The following is a 21,635-nucleotide window of genomic DNA, read 5'->3' on the forward strand; positions in this document are numbered from 1 at the left end:
GATATGAATTGGTTAAATATTTTGAAATGTCTAAAAACTACAGCATTCCCGTAAATCAATGTTTAGGTCATTATCTTATTCATTATATAAAAAAAACAGATACATAAACAAACATTTACCATGACACAATAACGGGATGTATAATGCAGAGCCACGTCGCATGCAAGAAAGAAACACAAAAAGGCACACAGACAAAGCACATTAACAAAAACAAATACAGAAATTATCAAAGAACAAAAACACAATTACGGGATGTATAAGTACAGAGACAATGGATACCACTAAACTGATTGACTAATAGTGCCCAACAAGATTGTGAGAGGTAGACGTAATTGAACTAAAGGCGATTGTATTTACTTTTGACATATCTTGACATTATTTACAGGCACCTTTAGTTTGGAATTGATTTTTTGTTCAAATTTCCAATGAGACTATAAAATGTTTTTTTTTAATATAAAAAGAAGATGTGGTCTGATTGCCAATGAGCCAACTCTCCCCAAGAGACCAAATGACGCAGAAATTATCAACAATAGATTACCGAACAGCCTTCAACAACTAACAAAGACCATACCGAATAGTCAGCTATGAAACGACAAATGTAAAACAATTCATACGACAAAACAAACGGCATAATTTTGTATAGTGTGTTGTCGTTTGTATTTGTTGTACTTCGGTGTTCCTGTTGTTATAATTTTTCTCTAATAGTTGATGTGTTTTCCTTAGTTTTGGTCTGTAACCCGTGTTTTTTAAATCGATTTGTGACTTTTAAACAATAAAAAAAATTCTGACATCAACATTTTATCTCTTTTCAAATACCTTATTGAGCATTAGTTAAGTTTTTTATGCTAGCCTTCCCACTTTTTTTGGTGTTAAAAAATAAGATTTTGTATTTTTTATTTTTAATGATGATTGAATACGAAAATTACATTATCATTCACGAATCAATACATGAACATTATATTACTGGTTCTAAATAGTCATCTTCATCGAGTTTGTCTTTGTTTAAATTTCCTTCTGCTACATGCATGTTTGCCGCTGCGTAATGTACTTCCAATTCCGGAATAGTTTGGTAGTGCTGTTCAGGTACCAGATAACCTTGGTAATCTAACGTGTCTTCTGATGTATCCATTTTCCTTTCGTTACAGTTTCTTCCCTGTTGCGACACATTGGCTGACAGTTCTTTATATGCAGAATCATTTACCTGTTCGGTAGTGTCTTCTATTCCAGTGTAGGTTGAAAATTCTGTACCAGGTAATCGTTCATTAACTTTCTTCAGCTTTTCTTGTAAAATGCGAATTCTGTCAAAACAAAAATTAGTAAGCCACTGTTTTTTTTATTATCATTAATTTTTCAGAATATTATGAGTTAAGCGAGAGAAAAAACCCGGTACTTTAATTTTAACGGTAAAAATACACTCTTTACATGTGAAAAGTATGATTATGTGAACATTATACTTTAAAATGCGACACCATATTGTATACTGGACACAATATTATATAAGATATATGAGAAATGTTTGTAACCATTCTTAAATATTAAATCTAAGTGGTAGAATTCTTTAAAATATGTTTAACATACTTACTTTTTGAATGCTGTAAAACTGATTATAACCATACTTAATATAAGGATGATAACCAACAGACTGACTGCTACTACAACTACAATAAAAAAATACATAAATAACTTCATAGCAGCAACACAAGTATCTTCAAAATGCAAAACAAATATTTATTCTTAGGAATTGTTGTTTGTATAATAGGTGAATAATATCTCGTTGCCTAAATGTATCTATTAAAGTTAAAGGACACACTTTGTAGTATCAAAAACATGTTTGTTTATCTATCCACGTGTTTTAAGTTAACTTTGTTCAACTTCTTCTTCTACTTCCTAGTAAGGACCGAATTCATACATGTACTAACATGTATATGGTCCCGCGAAAACTTTGCACAGTGTCGGGCAAGGCAGCAAGTCTTGTCAAAGTTATTTACATTCGAAACGTTCTCCAATTTACGATTAAAAATAATATAGTCTGAATCCCTCTTTTCTGTCACCCGATGTTGTTTTAACTAGTAGTTGAGTCCAATCCCTGATTGTCTTCGTGAAGAATGACTGTCCCCAGGTGTGAGTTTATTTTTTTTTCTTTCTTGATAAAAGCGGCCTATGCCTCTGGTTCGGCTGTCGTTGGGGATTCGATATTGTTGTTTGTCTATATCGATTAGCCAATGCTGGATTTTAAATAGCATACATAGTATGGTGGTTTTCCTTCGTTATTCCAGGCGTTCTAACTGTAGTTGTTTAACCATGTGTGTTACACAGCCAAGTGTCCGGTCTGAGTAGGTATTATGAACAAATCTTGCTGGATTTTTTTTCACTTGAACCAATGATTTGATCTTTATTTTTACTTGATGGGTCCCAAACTGTGCAGTCATATTCCACTGAAGGTCTTACCATGGCTGTATATGCTGCTGCTTTTACTGGTTTATTGCAGTCTTTTAGATTTCTTCGGATAAATCCCAATGTTTTATTTCCTTCGCCTACAATTTTATCAATGTGTTTGTCCCTGGATAGGTTGTTGCTGATAGTTACACCTAAATATTTGCTGGTATCACCGTTGTCTAGTGTATGCCCGTGAAGTTTGTATGATCTATCTATTAATTCTTTGTTCTTCTGAAAACTATGCATTTTTTTGGCGTTTAAGCTCATTTGTCATTTATTCGCCCATTCTTCAAAAACGTTCACTGTCTGTCTGGTTGGTGATTGTTCTAAATAGTAGGCTATCGTCTGCGAATTGTTTTGTTTCAGATGTCGTTGATATTTAGCATGTCATTTATGTAGGTCAGAAACAAGAGAGGTCCAAGAACTGTGCATTGGGGAACGCCTGATAGTACTGGGACTTGAGAGGAGACAGCTCCTTCTATTATTAAGCTCTGTATTCGGTTTTCAAGGAATGATTTAATCCATTGTGTATCTTTAGGGTTTGGTACTCTGTCGAATGTCTTTGCAAAGTCAAGAAGGATGATGTCGACTTGGGATCCTTTATCCATTTTTTTTTCGAAATGTCGTGTGTTATGATTAGTAGTGATTCGCATGATCGTTGGTTTTTTGTTGTTGCGAAATCCATGCTGTACGTTTAATAAGGATGTTATGCTTGTCAAAGTGATTCATGATACTGCTGTGGACTATAAGTTCAAAGTTGCATGTGATGGAGGTTAATGACACAGGTCTTTACTTGGAAGCTAAATGTCTTTCATCTTTCTTGAATAGGGGTACCACGTTAGCATCTTTTAAATCTTGGTGTTTAGTGATATTTGGAACAGCTCTGTTAGAAAAGAAGCAAGTTGGTCTGCCGCTGTTTTCAGGATGAAGGATAGAATTGAGTATGGACCAGAAGCTTCGTGTGGTTTAAGGTTTATGGTTAGTTTGTGTACTTCCATGGTGCTGATTGTGATATCATCAATTGTGGAATATGGGCTCTTTCAACTGTTATGCATATTATTTAGGTTTTCCTTTGTAAATACTGACTGGAATTGATCATTGAGTATCTTAGCTTTGTTTTTATTGTCGCTTTGAGGGAATCTCGATTTGTTCTTTAATGGTGCTATACCTGTCCATTCTTGACCTTTGCTCTTCATATGTGACCAGAATATTTTGGAGTCTTAATAATTGGTGCTTACTTTTTCCACATATTTTTTTTTGACTTGCATGACTTCCAATTGTGTTTCCTGTTTGAGTCTTTTGTATCAATCTATGTTTCTTTTCTTTTTCGTTTTCCTGGCCTTCATGTGTGCTTTATTTTTCTTATGGTGGTGTTTATCAATGGATGCGTGTGTTTTCCTTGGCTAATGCTTTTATTTTGTGAATCATACCACAACTTTTTTTTTTTTATATTTGCGTGAAGTGAAGTCCACGATTTTCTCCAATCTGTTATCAGCAACAATCTCCAAGAAAGTTTGGTTGGTCCTGGCTGGATATTGCCTGCTTATTATGGTTTGTTCTGACCAATTAATGTCTGGTGAGTTAAAGTCGCCTCCAATTAAGAAGATGTCTTTCTGTTGTTTCTATTCTGGGATTATACTAAATGTGATAGGATGACATATACCAGCAATGCGACTTTTATGGGTAAATGCAGTTAATGAAAATGCGATCAACCAGCTTGAGAAATTCTAATGGAGTTTGTTGTGATATTTTTAGTCTGTGAAGCAGCAGTACGCATATGTCTTTGCTTTTTGTTTTTAGTTGAATATTGTTCATATTGTATGGAATTACAATAACATCAACCTATACGTCTTTTTAAATTTTTGCTGATGGTTTAGATTGTGTATATAATTTATATATAAAGAAGTTGTATGTTACTTTCCACAATAGACCAAATGACACAGAAATATACTACTATAGGTCATCGTTTGGTCTTCAGTTATGTGCAAAACCTAAATCACATAATCAGCTATAAAATGACCCGAAATAATTAATATACCAAAAAATGAACGAAAAACAAATATGTAACACAGCAAAAAAGGACAACCGCTGAATTACAGGCTCCTAACTTCACTTTTTCTAAACTACATCGGCACGGAATATCAATAAACAGAGAAACAAAAGGTTTCTGTTTATTTAATTATTTGTTACTTTTATGATATCGAGGAGTCCATATACATACATTATATAACTGCTTTCTATTGTTAGATGTTATATTTCCTGCCACCATTACACATAAACGGGAAATAAGTAAAAATGCACGTCAAAATGACGAATTGAGTGTACCTTACCTTGAAATTGTTAAATATCTTGTTAAATTGTTCATATTGTACAAAAAGAAAGGTATGGAAAGAAAGATATTGATATGAAGATTGCACATTTGTTATACATCATTTTGTAGAAAAATCAATTTAAATTTGCGACATTACAAGTTTTAGTGGGGTTGACAACCGAGGTATCGGCATATAACGGAATTTCGCAACCGGCTGACATTTAAAAAAAAATGCGAGTTAAGTACCTTGTGTTATATTAAGGTAGATTGGGAAAAAATATTCCGAGACAAGAGTTATTTTAAAGTACATAGGGAAAAGAATCTGAGACAACTGTTATATTATCGTATAAAGAGGAAAACAATCTGAGACAAGTTTTATTTTAAGGTATAAATTGTGGGGGGGGGGGGGGGGGGAATATGAGACAAGTATTATATTAAGGTATATAAGGAAAACATATTCTGAGACAAGTGCTTGAGGTCTAAGTAGCCTATCTATAAGCAGCTATCTTCGGTAAAAGCAAGCAACTGAAATTTGAAGTGAAAAGTATAATAGGAAATGTTCGGCTTAAATTAACGTCTATTTGTAGATTTACATATCATTCATGTTTCTAATTTTTTTACTTGTTCTGTAATGTAGTGTTGACCAAACTTAAGGTTGTGTGTTTTGCTTTTTAACCATTTTAGTTATGGTGTTGTTACTTTAATTGTCAACTATAGTTGATGGTGCTCCCTGGGTATTTCATAAATGTTTACATTGGAATAAAAACTTACCAAATAAGGGAAGATTGATGAAGCGTGGATATCTATTATTTGATGTACTGCAATAGATCGTATTCTTCTTTTCTTAAATCATAAATACTAATAGATTTACACTTTATTTATCAACAATTAATGTAAGAATGATATCCATACATTTTTGAAGATATCACATTTAAAAAAAAATATTTAAAGTTTTCCTTACTAGTTTGTTTAAAAGAGGGACGAAAGATACCAGAGGGACAGTCAAACTCATAAATCGAAAATAAACTGACAACGACATGGCTGAAAAGAAAAAGGCAAACAATAGTACACATAAGCAACACGAACCCCACCAAAAACTGGGGTTGATTTCAGGTGCCCCGGAAGGGTTAGCAGATTCTGATCCACATGTGGCACCCGTCGTGTTTCTCCGGTTAATAGTCTAATTCGGTAGGTCACATTCATAAAAGGGAAGGGGATTGTAGCTTCGACGTAATGAACATATCCGATTTCATCTGTGAAACGGTTATTCTATTACGGTCAACCAACTCGTGATGGCGTCATTAAAAATTTACGAAGGAATGCTTTCAACTTCACCATTTGGAACTCTTGGTTTAATAGCTTCCGTGTGAGCATCAAACCTCTATCAAGAAAATCATGATAGGTTATACAAGCACGGGAATATCGTATCAATTAGGAGATTTATACCCTATACAGGTGCTACTGGAATGTTGCTTCTTAGAAATGGAAAATTCACAATTAGAAAGCTGAAATCATCTCTTTTGTCGTTAAGTTTTGTGTTACAAAACCGAAATAACATGAAGCTACAAACTGTTTGATTGAACTATTTCGATGATGCAATAACATGACCTGCAATTGTTCATATCTAAATCTTTTCATGAAAAGTTGTTTGTAGTGTGCCAACATATCTATTATCATATGCTTCATATTTTTTTTTAACTCACCGGGAAATAAAACTCGAAACAACAGAGAGAAGAACAAATAAACATAAGATACCAACCAAGCCACTACTGAGAGCTCATATAAAGGTCTACATATTGCAATGTAACCTGCCTGTTTTTGAAGATTGATATGTTGTCTAGATTTTTGTTGTTGGTTTGCTGTCTCAAGCTACTCAAACAACACCTTTTTCGTATGTTGTGCATATACATGTTATAACTGCTAAATGTTTACTGCTACTTGCTCGTGTTATGTTTGGGATATATAGCTAAATCACAATTAGTAATTCGAATGTTTGAGACTTGAAATAAACAATTTTTGCACAAACAATATGTCGATACCTCGAACTTTGAACTATTGCTGTCAGTAACTGCGACTCCCAAATCTGTAATAAGTGTTTTTTGTTGTTCGGATGTACAAGTACCCGGCCACGTCCACTCTGTGTAGTATTTCTTTTTGTATCCATCTGATGAGTTAAGCCGTTTTTTCAACTGTTTTTATATTTCGTTCTTATGTTATAATGTTACACCATTGTCCCGGGTTGGGGGGGGGGGTTGAATCCAACTTACATGTTTAACCCCGCCACATTCTGTATGTATGTGCCTATCCAAAGTCAGGAGCCTGTAATTCAGTAGTTGTCGTTTGTTGATGTGTGACATCTTTATTTTTCGTTCATTTTGTTACATAAATTAGGCTGTTAGTTTTCTCGTTTGAATTATTTAACATTTGTCATTTCTGGGCTCTTTATCGCTGACTATGTGACACTGTTAGGGGCTTTGCTCATTGTTGAAGGCCGTACGGTGACTTAAAGTTGTTTATTTCTGTTTCATTTGGGCTTTTGTGGAGAGCTGTCTCATTGGCAATTATATCACATTTTTTTTATTTTTATAATTATACTTTTTCTGTCAGTTTTTAGTTCATATATAATTGTGCTTAAGATCAGCATGCAAAACGCGTTTAAAACTCAATTCTAACTACCCGACGCACGTTCCGTCTTCACCAGAATCAGCAGTGGAGTTATAGTCAAAAAGGAAAAACTTCAAACAGAAAGTAGACCTAAATACTTACGTTTTCCTAAACAAAGGAACGGAAACTGAGATGCACAATTTTCAACCGTTAAGTTATTCGTTCCTACTTTCGACACGGCGACACACGAATCGTTTACGCTTAGTTTCCCTGCAAACATAAAATATCATTATCATCTCGAATTCAAACTTGCCATGATCAACACAACAGGTGCCGCCAGTTGAGCAAGATCTGCCTATCACTCATGACACTGGAAGATAACGCAGATATTGTGATTTTATAGGAAGATAACGCAGATATTGTGATTTTATTAGCCATGGCGTTGTCCGTTTATGACTTATGAGTTTGAATGTCCCTTTGGCATCCTTCGACTCTCCTTTTTCAATCTACATGTTAGATTGACATATGAACTGCCACAGAAAAATATAGCAATTTACATTGTTTTTTTAAACTCTGCAAAATAGATAATAATTATTAAGATTCCGGTTTTATACTGAACGATCTTTTATTAGTACGATCCTCTTTATGTATCACAGATAAAATATCTGCCAAACAGATCGTCAAGATGTTGACGTCGTTGTAAAATATTTACTATATTCACCTTATCTGTTGGCGTCTTGTAGAATTATTTGTATGTTTGTTTTAATTTTCTGTCAGCTGTGTTGTATTTCTGTGATGTATGCTAATGCAATTTTTGGCTGTTGGATCACAAGTATTGTCGCATAAACCTGTTAGGTCTGTTTGGGTTGCTCATCCAATTTTGTCAATGTAACTATAAACAACTGTCATACAGATGGGAGCTTTAGCTAACTATAAAATTAGGTGTTACCCACCATTTTCTTTCAAAAATGAATGTAACAATTTAGGAATATGGTAGTTGTTTTTACTTATTCCGTTAAATAATACCCTTTATGTCAGCTTTTATGGCCTTCCCCTTTTTATTTTGTTTTTATTTTTGCTATACTTTTCATTGACTTTTGAGATCCAAAATTCCTAAAAGTGCTGCCAAATACAGCTAAGGTAATCTATGCGTGATGTAGAAAATCCTTAGTATTTCTAAAAATTCAATATTTTGCATACAGTATATTTATAAAGATAACAATATCAATGATAATTTATGTCAGCACAAAAAGTGCTGACTACTGGGCTCGTGATACCCTCGGGGAAATAAATCTCCACCAGCTGTGGCATCGACCCATAGGTTGTAAATAAATTCATCATAGATTCCAGGACTAAATTTTATTTATACGCCAGACGCGCGTTTCGTCTACAAACGACTCATCAGTGACGCTCGAATCCCAAAAAGTTGAAAAAGCCAAATAAAGTATGAAGTTGAAGAGAATTTAGATCCAAAAGTCCTAAAAGTGTTGCCAAATACAGCTAAAGTAATATATGCCTGAGGTAGAAACACCTTAGTATTTCTAAAAATTCAATATTTTGTAAACAGTTAATTTATAAATATAACAATATCAATATAATTCATGTCAACACAAAACGTGCTGACTACTGGGCTTGTGATAAATCACACTCTGGCCTCCGGCCATCGGGGTGATCTTACACTGACACACGGCATCCTCGTGGGATAACTATTACAGAGTGCGCCTTAAAGATGTGATAAAACATAACGATAATGGAAGATAAATCCACATAAGTAATGGATTCGACAAAAGTGTGTAAAGCAAAAGCTTTTGATATAGCAACATTACCAGTGACTACAATATGTGACCTAAATATTGGAGTCCATAAAGGTTTTTCTGAAGCATGGTTCCCAATAGTATTTCTGTTAAACAGTACAGAACTTCCATCTTTCAAACAGAGTTCCTGATATTCATACCATGACTTGGCAGTCAACTGAACTACAATAATTATTATAAAAGTATCAGAATGTATTGATAATTAGTCAAATCGATTAAAATAAAATTGTATTCAAATATCATCATCCTCGTACAACTATGATATGATGATGGCATTTGCAATGATTAGTTTAAAGACGGAAAAGTAAGCGTCATTTCAGTAAAGAATATAATCCGATAACAGTCGGAAACCTGTCCTATATGTTACAGAATGGACTGTTAGAGGTTATATCTTGAAACATTATGTAAAACGTCAAAACAAATCAACTAAATACAACGTTTGTTCAGAATAATTTTCATCGTAGCTCGACTTAAACAATAGACAAATATAAACTATAGTTAAAGGTAAATAATATGTATTGCTACATGTACATGGAGACACCACGTATGCGTATCATGATTGTTGCGTGTGCTAGGACCAGTTTATATATTTTCCTTGAATGCACTTAAATGCGCTTGGTGTCGCAAAATGGATAAAGACGATAAAAGTATATTCTTGATGCAAAAAAGGAAGAAGGTGATGATGTAATTAATGATTGAATTGTTTCAAACTGAATTTAAAACAAATGTGTATTCAGATATACTCGCTGTCAGTACTAGTTTAGATTACAAAGAGTGTATAGTAATAGCAGCTAATAAAGGGAAGCTTTTATATATATTTATATCAAATTGTCTCTCGCCCTGCTCGTCCAAATTGGATGTATTTCCACTCTAAATTCAAAAGGCCATAAACAAGACAAACACAGAACTATGATACTAAGTAAGTTGCTCGCAGTGACATATCATTTTCTCTTTCGATACATATTTTATTCTACTTGATTTTAATCATTTCTTCGAATCGAACAACATATAAATACAGGTTATAAACAAAGCAGCAACTGTATATATGCTAATGTGACTAACTTCGATTCGACGTAACTGTAAGCACCTTCGATACACATACATTAAAATGTCAAACTTTATGTAGTACCATGAAACCCCAATCGTAGAAACCACCAAAACATTTCTCGTGACTTTGCACCTTACATAAAACTTTATACATAGTACGTACTGTTGCAGAACAATTATCCGAACAAGTTATTCTAGTTCCCATCAACATATAATTACTACAAGTAGCTAATAGGAAAACCCCAATTTCAAACGAAATGAAACATATCTTAATGTAGTCCACCTGTTTTACTTCCATATTTTTTCCTGGGTTTCCATTTCTCATTAGGTGTATAATAAAAATTAAAAAAAAAATACACATGTTTAGACAGTGAGCAGGTTCACGTAGAAGAAAAACGGTTCAACCATATCGTGTGCACCGCATTCGATTTTATTTCAGATATAATACTATAAAATAGAATTAATGAGTTCAAATGGAGAGATAACAACATGCAATCAATTTAAATTCTTTTCTTGTTCACCGGATTTCCCCCATTTTATATTATTTCAATGAATTTCAATAGAATTACGATTCAAATGTTATATATTTTACTTGTAAAAATCAATTTATATTTTAGTTATGTGAGATAGATAGAATGGATAAGCGTTGCTTCTTGAAAAAAGAAACCATGAGCCCGGAGGGCGAATTGTTTGTTTTTTTCACGAATAAACAATCCATTACAACAAATTACATATCACAATCATATGGTTAAAAAAATTGCAAATACTGTGGACTCATTTATTTTTGTGGGTATCAATTTTTGTAGATTTCTGAAAACTGCATTTTCGTGAATGGTTGATTTCGTTGTTTTGCAAATCACTGTATACGTAACCTATTGAAATATGTTATTCGTTGAACATTTGAATTCGTGGTTCACCTCTAACCACGAAACACACGAAAATTGGTATACAACGAATAATAATGAATCCACAGTATAATATACACACAACAAGTCTGCCTTAAAGATCTTCATATTATCAGGCATCTGAATATTATCTGTTTTTACAAAATTTCACATATTCGAAGGTATTTCTTTTTCTATTGAAAATGGTAATGGAGAATATGTCAAAGGGACAACAACCCGACAAAAAGCAGATAAATAGTGAATATAATAAGTATGTTTCCGAAATTTCTAATTCTAGGCACATCCCGATTTTCTAGCATAGGAATTTGCGAATAAACATTTGTACAATTATGTAGTAAAACAGATGAAATTATATTAGAATGAAATTCAAAATAGTGTGGCTGTGGCCATTGATTGACACATTAAATTCATCCATTGACTGGGACAATTTAGGTGAACGCTTGTATGTAACGACCACTGCTTACTATGTACTTTTTAAAGACACTTAAACTATGGGGTCACCAAAGGTTCTCAACACCTTAATAAAGTAATTCAAAAAAAATAATCAGAAATAACACGATGTTTTGATTTATATCAATTATATAAATCAAAACATAAAGGTTATTTCTGATTAATTTTTCGAATTATTTTATAATTAAAGGCGTTAAGAACCCTTGGTGACCCCACAGTTTAAATGTCTATCGTATGTACGTCGTAAACAGTGATCGTTACAGACAACCGTTCACGTAAATTGTCCCAGTCAATGGATGAATTTAATGTGTCAATCAATGGCCACAGCCACACTGTTTTGAATTTCATTCTATATTAATTTATAAAACAAAAATGGACAAATAGAATGTAATCATTTTTGTTTCAAACATGTGGAATAGTTAACAATAATCCGATAATAAACGAACAAACTCGCTTATATTGAACAAAATATCCACAATAACATACAAAACAAGAACAAAAACTGAAAAACTAGAGAATAGGGACAACAAAGATAATTCCGGGATTAGAATCTAAACAAACAAGTCCTTACTTTTCACTCATTTATATTAACCATGAAACCTCGTCTCTACCAGCTCATACTATACGTTTGCCTATTATGTATAGATATATAAAGGAACAAGCCCTGTGTGTCCGTTGTACCGATGTATTATCAAATTTTCATTTATATGTATAAAATAGACATTTAAATCGTAACCGATTGGTGGCCCAGAGGTTTCGGCTATATGTTGATGTAACAAAATTCATGAACGGGTTCGATTCCCAGTGAAGGCATATAGAAATTCCAAAAAGTAATGGTAAGTTTTTAAAATAATTCCATTAGTAAACAGAAATCAGTAAATTAGGAAATTCAAACTCGATGAAATTAGGCTCACAAAAGAAACAATAGACTATAATCTGGTGAGTCCATTTCAGCGACGGATTTGGGATGCATTGATTCTAGTAAAAGACTCCACGGTAAATGAATAGGCTGACGTCACCTCAATGGTTATTTCTTCATTCATCGCCATGAAACGTCCGGATTAATCTAAATCGATCGGACCTTTACATTTACTTTATTATACATGAAAAAATATATCAATTCACAATTTTCTGTATTACGAAATAACGCATGCCAATTCTTTCCTTCCTTGTTCACCAAAATTTATCTCGACTAAGAGATTTTCTTGGAAGATTCGGTTATTGTTTACCCAAACAGTAATACCTGAATATCTTTCTTTTTCAGTTTATTTTTCCTGCAAAGTTGTGTCGCTCTTTTTCGTTTATTTGCGTATTGATGTCCTTTGAAGTTTGAAGTTATCGAAACATAATTTTGTTTCTCGATTTCCTTTTTCAAAAATGCTTTAGTATTTTCTTTGGAATCGAAGCATTGCAGGTGTACATATCTTTGCTTTGTGCTTAATGTATAACAATTGCCCTCAATCGACATCGAAAATCTTAACTAAAATGAAGTATCTGAAACTGTTTGTAAGGTACATTGGAAAGAAACAATTGAATTCGTATTTTGATTATATATATACAAATTCCCCTTTTCCAATCAATAGACTGCAAAAAAGGGTGTAAAGTTCCAATTCGTATAACACAATCACAAACGGTCTTTAATCTATTTAACACACGTATCATTAAACCTAGCACCTGGGTTACTTTAATTTCAAGAGAGAATATCGGTTTGAAATCACTACAAACATAGTGGAATCGGACACATGATTACCAGAAAACCTATGGGAACGTTTTCTATTATTCTGCCTCCTATATTCATCGTCGTTGATATGCAAAGAGTTGCATTATTTGTAGCTCACCTTGCCCGAAAGCCAAGTGAATTTTTCTCATCACTTTGCGTCCGTCGTCCGTCGTTAACTTATACAAAAATCTTCTCCTCTGAAACTACTGGGCCAAATTATACCAAAGTTGGTCACAATCATCATTGGGGTATCTAGTTTAAGAAATAAACTGTAAATAGCAATAATGTACAGCAAAGTAAAAGCTACAAATAAGTCAACTTGACCAAAGTGGTCAATTGACCCCTTAATGAATAAATAAAGGCAACAGTAGTATACCGCTGTTCAAAACTCATAAATCCATGGACAAAAAAACAAAATCGGGATAACAAACTTAAACTGAGGGAAACGCATTAAATATAAGAGAACAACGACACAACATTAAAATGTAACACACACAGAAACGGACTAAGCATTAGACAAAATCCTATGAGAATAACAAATATAACATCAAAACCAAATACATGAATTTGGGATAGATAAGTACAGTCTTATAGTAATGTGAATTCACACTAAAAAAAAGAGAAAACAAACGACACAACGGAAACCCAACGTTAAAATTTAACATACACAGAAACGAACTATAATACAACAATGGCCATATTCCTGACTTGGTACAGGAAATTATGAGTTATTGTCCTTTATAGTAAATTATTAACAATTTTCATACGTTTTGTAAACATTTGTCTCTTGACAATTATTATACAATTATTTTACTTGTGATCCTTATATTTCGGCATGATCTATCAATCGATATCGTCAAAGGCATTTTTGATTCATTTTAAATGTTGCCGAAAATGATGTTAGAAAGAATAAGACAAACACCAGAGGTAGATTTAGATATTCAAATTCTGATGAGTATAAATCTTTTGAAAAATGAAAACCTAAAAGCAGCAAAACAAAAACATACACTGAGCATTATCAAACATGACACATATGGCTGTGAAATATGTATTTGTTGTGTTACAATCAATCTGAAAGTGATTTTTTTTCTCAAAAAGGCGTCTTGATGGGTGACAAAATATTTATATGGATGCCTGATTACGAAAGAAGTACGATAAAAGGTGCATACAAGTATTTCTTCATTCCGCTTAGACCAACTTTGCCTCGTTAAGTTGTAGTTTCTGAATAATTCATAAATTAATGAACTGAAAAAAAAACCGTGTGAATTATGTCAGTATTCAAGCTCTGATCATTTGACCGGATGATATCCCCAGTAGTTCAATTGATATGTCCGAAGCGAATCCTTAACTTTCATCTGAAAAGTTAACAATGATTACATATTTGAATACACGAGGAGCTATATGATAAAAAAATAAGTAATGAAAACCTTACTTGACGTATTCTTACACCCAAATATATATGGTGCATTACAGTCACTGACAATGAACTTGTTTTTGTCTTTGGTTGTTGTGACACACTCTTTTTCTATATACGTTGTTGTTGGCTGTATGATAACATCTGTTAATTAAAAAAAATGTATTGCTGGTGATAAGCATCATTAATTCATTTTCAAAAAGTTGTAAATTTTCAGTATCGAGTTAAATTGATAATAATAAAAACAAAATTGAATTAACCGATCATCTTCAATCATATTTATATTACCTTCAACAAATGTAAACACCAGAGATGACCGACCAGAACTACAAGGAGTGTAGATGGCATTGTCACATTCTATTCTACAGTCATTTATGTCATCATTAAGTGCTGGTTTATGAGTCAGGCAGACGCATATAGAACTCTGAAAAAGCACAGATTTATATAGACATGATATAATTGATGTAAAACAACTTTCCAGATTTTAAATTTAAAACTCAAATGCAACACGATCTGTTGCGACAGAAAGAAAAAAACTTATTTGAAACCCAGAAAACAATGTATAAAGTATAACTCTTTCAAAGAGCCAGGGAACATAATTATTCACAAAAACTTCATATAATGTCGAATGCAATATAAATTTAACGATTAAAAAAATGTTTAAAACAGAGATTAAACTTATTTTCATATGTTCTTCTTTACAAGAAATCCATTTTTTTTATATCTATAATTCATAGGATTTTGTTGTAATTGTAAAGCTATCGAATATATTGTAAGATAAGCGAAAGATACCGCGTACAGAGACATTAACATTCATTAAGTAGAAGATAACGCCGTATTATTAACAGGACCAGCAGACAAACATCAGTACGCAAAACAAAACAAGAAAATGTAACTCTGAGCAACAGTACACCACCAAAAACTAGGCTTTATCTCATGTGCCCATAAGAGTAAGCCAACCCTGATCCACATTTTGTAAAAAACCTAAACATCAGGAACACAATTAAACACTAGAGGTGATATCAACTGCTCCAGAAGGGCAACATAGCTTTCGCCACATATGACATTCGTCGTTTTTAAATGTATTTAACATTTGCATGCATATAAACTAAACAAATTTCTAGATGCACTATTTTTTTTAGTTTATTACGGATATACAACATATCACCGACACATAATTTTTCATTTAGTGATGGATGATCACAAGCTAACTAACCATTGAATGATTTTGGATGGTGACAACACAGTCAACAAAAACATGTTGACTACGTGAAAATTAAGTAAATGAATGATAATGCCCGATATGTGTTGTGCATTCGGCCTCTTTTGTTTAATAAACAATTCCTTTCCGGTAGGAACATTATATCATGAATTTAATCTGTTTTTTTTGAGAAGTATGTATTACTATTTACATTCCTGTGAACGTTCGTTATGCAATATTTCATCACGGTTTCCTCTCCCTCACTAGCGAGGTCTTGTAGCGAAGGTCTCTGTCTACAAGAGAGTTCACATACACTTGTTTCATATACAGTGACATTTTGCCATTTTTAGCATTGAAACGTCAAATAACATGAAATTGATGTAATATGATTCCAATATTCATTTAAGTAAATGAGTTCCAAACAGGTCAATAAAACAATTATAAATAGACCAGAAAATAAATCGCGCAAATCCTGTACAGTACAAAACACCTTAACCTATATAAACACTTATGCACTTATTTTACCTGCTTACTTTTGTATATGATTCAACTTACCTTGATTGCAAAAAAGGTAGCAGATGAATGATCAGAACAATGTTTTAAACAATCTTCTGCCGTTTTTACACTTATCCCGGAATCTTTAGGTGAAAGACTTATGCCACATCCTGTCAATGGAAGTATGTGATTGATTCAACTGTTTTTTGCTATGTTTTATCCCTAACTGCTAATGCAAAGAATATTATTGGAGGGAAACATTAAAATAAATTGTAGAAGATACATTGGTGATGTTTCTCATTTTAAATTACATATCCTCATTCATAAAGATTATTTGCGCTGATACGAGGAAGCTACTTAACCATAGGTTCCTAAGTTTTTAAAGTTGAAATTGATAATTATATGATTTTACGGATATAATAGTGATTTGTTTAAGAGTTTCGTAATATTCGATATTTTCCAAATAGTTTACAGGATTCTTTCACATTGTATCCATGTTGTTAATTCTTATGTTGTAGTTTCCTTTTTGTAGTTTTCATTATGTTACATTGATACAATTAAATCCACAATGTTGCATTTGAACATTAGTTTAAACACCTTTAAAGCCGAAACCGTATTTGGACAGACAAGTTGCTGGTATTACCAATGTTATTTTGATTGATCGGGAGGAGCTTACATTTTAATTTGCATAAGGACACTCTCTAAGAAGATGTGTGAGGTAAGGATGACTGCCATTATGATCATTATTGATTTCTAATCACCTATCAGTGTCATCAAAGGAATTTACAAAAGAATGACTGGACACTTCATTAATGACTTTATCCTAACGCACCTATCTATAGATGGACTGGTTTATTATAAGCGAACCGGTTATACCCCGCCAAGTCAAATGAAATAAATCGAGTAATAAGAATTCAAAATTGAATCAATAAAAAGAGTCAAGGCTATCTTTAACCGGGTTTTAATCCTAGTATCTATGATGAGTTTATTTACAACAAAGGAGTCGATGACACTGAATGGTGGCGGCTTTCTCCCCGAGAGTATCACCAACTCAGTAATCAGCATTTATTGGGACATGTATTATCATTAATATGAATATAATTATAAATCACCTGTTTAGAAACTTGAATATTCATAAATACTGATGATTTTTACATTCAGGAACAGATAACCTTTTCTGCATTTGACAAAACCCTTTCAAAATGTTGGGTCGTCATTACTTTTCAAATTCGTACTTTATTCGGATTTTCAAACTTTTAGTTTAAAGTGTACAAACTATTAATTCTGGTATCAATGACGTGTCTTTTTACAGTTACTTGGTTTATGATTCTGTTGATTGATGTCTTTATATGGTTTTTCCAACCCAGTAGTCAGCACATCTAAGTTGACATGAATCGTAATTAACATGGCTAAAATTACTCACTTTCAATTTTCCAATGTTTTTCATTTTTTTTAAATATTTTTTCATCATATTGGAAATAGTAATGCTGGCGTAATTCAGGATGGAACATACCTATAAACGCAGCCCATTTTGTGTGTTTAATTACTGTTCCTGTCCATGCTTTTTCTACGTTCTTATAAACCAAGTAGTTCGATGAATTATTAAATACGTCGGTGGTGTTGATTTGTTCTATCTTTGGAAGTGAGCACACATGAGAACTCGTTGTCCAGCTACTTTCTGGGAATCCGATGAAGGTTGAACATCCTGACGAAAACAACAGAAATTTTAATAGGGCTCTCCATGGTTAGTTCGGCCAGATTGAATAGGGGCAGGTTTTGTTTGAAAGAGGTGGAAATAGTATGAAAGTATGGGAAATCCTTTGCATGTTTCCAAGCAAATTGCTCTGTTTTAATGATGCGTTCCCGTATTTTTCACACTATATTTACCTCCATTATGAAAAACTGTTCCCTATCCAATATGACCGAACTAACCGTGAAGAGCCCTATTTAACATTGATAAAATTTGCTAATCTTGTTTTTTAATGTTTGCGTAATACTCAGAATACTCTGGTTTTATTCATATGATGCCATTAAAAATTTTGCCCGTTTAGCCCTTATCTTTTTTTAAGTAATAAAACATAAAGTTTTTAAAGCCATATTTGATAACTAGAAAAAAGGTGCGAATGTTAAATATATGAAAAATCTAAAAAGATTCATTACCCGCCAAATTATCAATTGCTTATGTCTCGAAAAATAAGCGCATACACCCTTCAGGTACCACTAGTAAATGACAGCAGAAACTTGTTATCAGTATGGTGCAGCTAAGTTGACCCCGTTGATCGGTGGGATTCCTGTTACTTTATAACTTGTATTCTATTTTGTGTTTTGTAGAATTTGAAAATTGAAAATTGGGTATTTTTTGTCAGTAGAAGTCTGCACTATGTTGTTAACGGATTTCTCGATTCTAATTGTATTATGGTTGAATACTTTTTTATGATTGACATTTTTCAGTCGATCAGCTTAACGGAAAAATTGCAAGCTGCAACAATGTAAATTGATAATTTCAATTGAAAAAATACTACAGCAAAATAGCAGGAATATTAGAAAAAAATGTTGTCATCGTAAAAAAATTTGTATTTTCTAAAATATGAAATGATTTACAAAATAACTTACCAGAAACTGGAATTAAAATAAACCAAACATACAGCTTCATTATATCATTTATTTGTGTTTAATGAATCGTCATATTTGGATAAAGTATATTTCAATAATTTCCTTATATGATTTGATAGATGACCTCATTAAGCCGGAATGGTAATTTCGACTAAATTTGGTCAATCATGTTCATAATCACGACTCGAATTTTAATAACCCTGAAATTTTTTTGATTTAATTGTAAATATTTTTTGACGATTCGTTATGTTTATGTTTTCTGTATCCATTTATTGTTTAATTAGTCTTTTGTCGTTTAATATCAAATGCATTATATAGTTTGCCTCCATACGTTTGGCTTTTACCTACGTTACTTTTTTGCTGTTTATAATGATTTAGGTATGTAGTACTGTTACAAACTTTATTTTACAGCTTCTGATTTGTGTAGCTAGTGGTGTCTTTCAATGATAACACCTGCACAACGAACAGTCCATAAATACTCAATTTATTCAAATGATACACCATCGAAACGTCAATTTGAGAATTATTAGAATGAAGTGAGACAAGTCTCCGTCAGACAATTTGTTTCTAAAGATTGCTAACCTGTGATTAAGTGCATAATCGCACAGATGCACATGGATGGCTTTGTGTTGGCTGTTTGCGTCTGCTATAAGTATCCATCATTCCAAAGAGGGTGATTTTGGTAACTTCCCTTCAAGTAGTTCGTCCTAAGATGGTGCCACAAAACACCTTCTGGGGAACTACAAGATAAAGATGATGTTAGGTGCATAATCATACAGAATGTTCTCACAGATATTGGGATAAAGTCCTGTCACTCAATAACCCATATGTCAGTACATGCTTTAATCACGATTTTGCAAGTGACCTTGAAAATATGGGTACCCTTGAAACAAGCAGAAGGTTGGTTTCTATCTTGATATTTCCGCAATTTTGGCGTTGTCGGAGAACGTAAACATTAAATCTATGACAAACGTGATTATTTCAATTTCAATTGTTAACTTCACATTTTTTGGTTCTCCGTTGACATATTTGCGTCGGAGTAGTATAAGAATCCGGTTTAAAAATATAACTTAACATTTGGTCTTATTAGATATTCGGACCGTCGCAGATCGAACAAGGTTATCATTTCCATAAGTAAGTTCTTCGATTTCACCTGAGTTCTTATGTCGTACTTGGATAATTATCATCGTATATCTGGACTACATCTCCTAGTTTAACAGTTTGATTGTATTTTCCAGACACTCGGTGAAATTCTCATAGTTTTATGATCATGTGTAAAATCGTCAATATAACAGTTTCTATCATCTGTATGCAACAGATACGGTTAGGTTTAATTTGTCTTTCATAGAATAGATACGACGGGGAAAGCGACTCTGTTTGACGATATATATATAGGTAAGCGATCTATTGTTAAGGTTACCTTCAATTTCCACAACTAATAAAAGAGGGACGAAAGATACCAAAGGGACAGTCAAACTCATAAATCTAAAACAAACTGACAACGCCATGGCTAAAAATGAAAAAGACAAACAGAAAAACAATAGTACACACGACACAACATAGAAAACTAAAGAATAAACAACACGAACCCCACCAAAAACTAGGGGTGATCTCAGGTACTAACAGAGGTAAATTTATACCTTGGAACCAATATACCAACTTCACCTGCACATGGGCTTTGCATCTCTGTCTTTAAAAACTTGCATCTCCTACTCACACTTTGAAAATGGTCACCAGTGTCTGAGTAGAAAGTTGATGGACCAGAAGTATGTCAAAGAACGTCTTGTCGTTTTTCTAAAAAATGTTCATCGAAAGGTGCCAAGACTTGTTGATAAATATTCTGTATTAACTTCACAAATAATTCACGATGGTCTTGAAGTATAGATTTTTGGTACTGACGTTGTGTATCATCTTAATAACGTGTTATATTATTCTTTTATTTGTCTCAATGAATATTACTTTTACTGCATAGTCTGTTTTTGTGATATCTATAAGGTTTAGTCAATTATTTTATAGATATGAATATGTCTGTACGAAGTCAGGAATATTGTAGTTGTTGTCCATTCTTTTGATGTGTTGGAGCTTTTGGTTTTGACATTTGATAAGAGACTTTTCGTTTTGAATTTTCGTCGGAGTTCAGTATTTTCATGTGATTTTACCATTTTTCTATACATGCGCGTCCAAGTATCTCTTTTAGACAATTCTTAGGGATTCCAATAATTTTTTCCCAAAATCCGTAGTACAATGGGACACGTTTTGGTCTGAATTTCCATGTGTTTCCAAATTTGCTTAATTTGTCATCTTAAGATTAAGATACAGTTATCTTACGTTTGTCCTCCGCGGCGGAAACACATGGTGTAGCATTGTCTGATATCTTAACTATGTGTAGCGATCTCCTGCTTATGAAAAGCCAGCGTGAACGGTTTTCAGTCATATCTGGAACCTTCAAGATGAATAGCTCGAGTATTGGCACATATTAACAATCATATATACACTTTACGACCTTGTCTCCTTTGGTGTTAAGTGTCCCACTGAAATCGACGCCTGATATAGTAAAAGGTTTTGCGGACTATATTCATCTTTTGAAAGAGGTGAAGGATATGGTCCTTTGTATGCAACTCTTGT

General features: G+C 33.1%; 1 protein-coding gene across 1 annotated transcript; it reads right to left on the reverse strand.

Annotated features, from left to right (window-relative positions):
• Positions 1-955: 955 nt before the first annotated feature.
• Positions 956-15,518, reverse strand: LOC143046822 (uncharacterized). The gene is made up of 8 exons (XM_076219882.1): positions 15,513-15,518; positions 14,990-15,125; positions 14,720-14,845; positions 9,178-9,327; positions 7,514-7,621; positions 5,519-5,590; positions 1,583-1,658; positions 956-1,298 (listed from the first exon to the last, which is right to left on the reverse strand). The coding sequence occupies exons 1-8, from the start codon at positions 15,516-15,518 to the stop codon at positions 956-958; spliced, it is 1,017 nt and encodes a 338-aa protein (XP_076075997.1).
• Positions 15,519-21,635: the final 6,117 nt, after the last annotated feature.

This window comes from Mytilus galloprovincialis, chromosome 9, assembly GCF_965363235.1.
Source record: "Mytilus galloprovincialis chromosome 9, xbMytGall1.hap1.1, whole genome shotgun sequence".
Classification (NCBI taxonomy): Eukaryota; Metazoa; Mollusca; class Bivalvia; order Mytilida; family Mytilidae; genus Mytilus; species Mytilus galloprovincialis.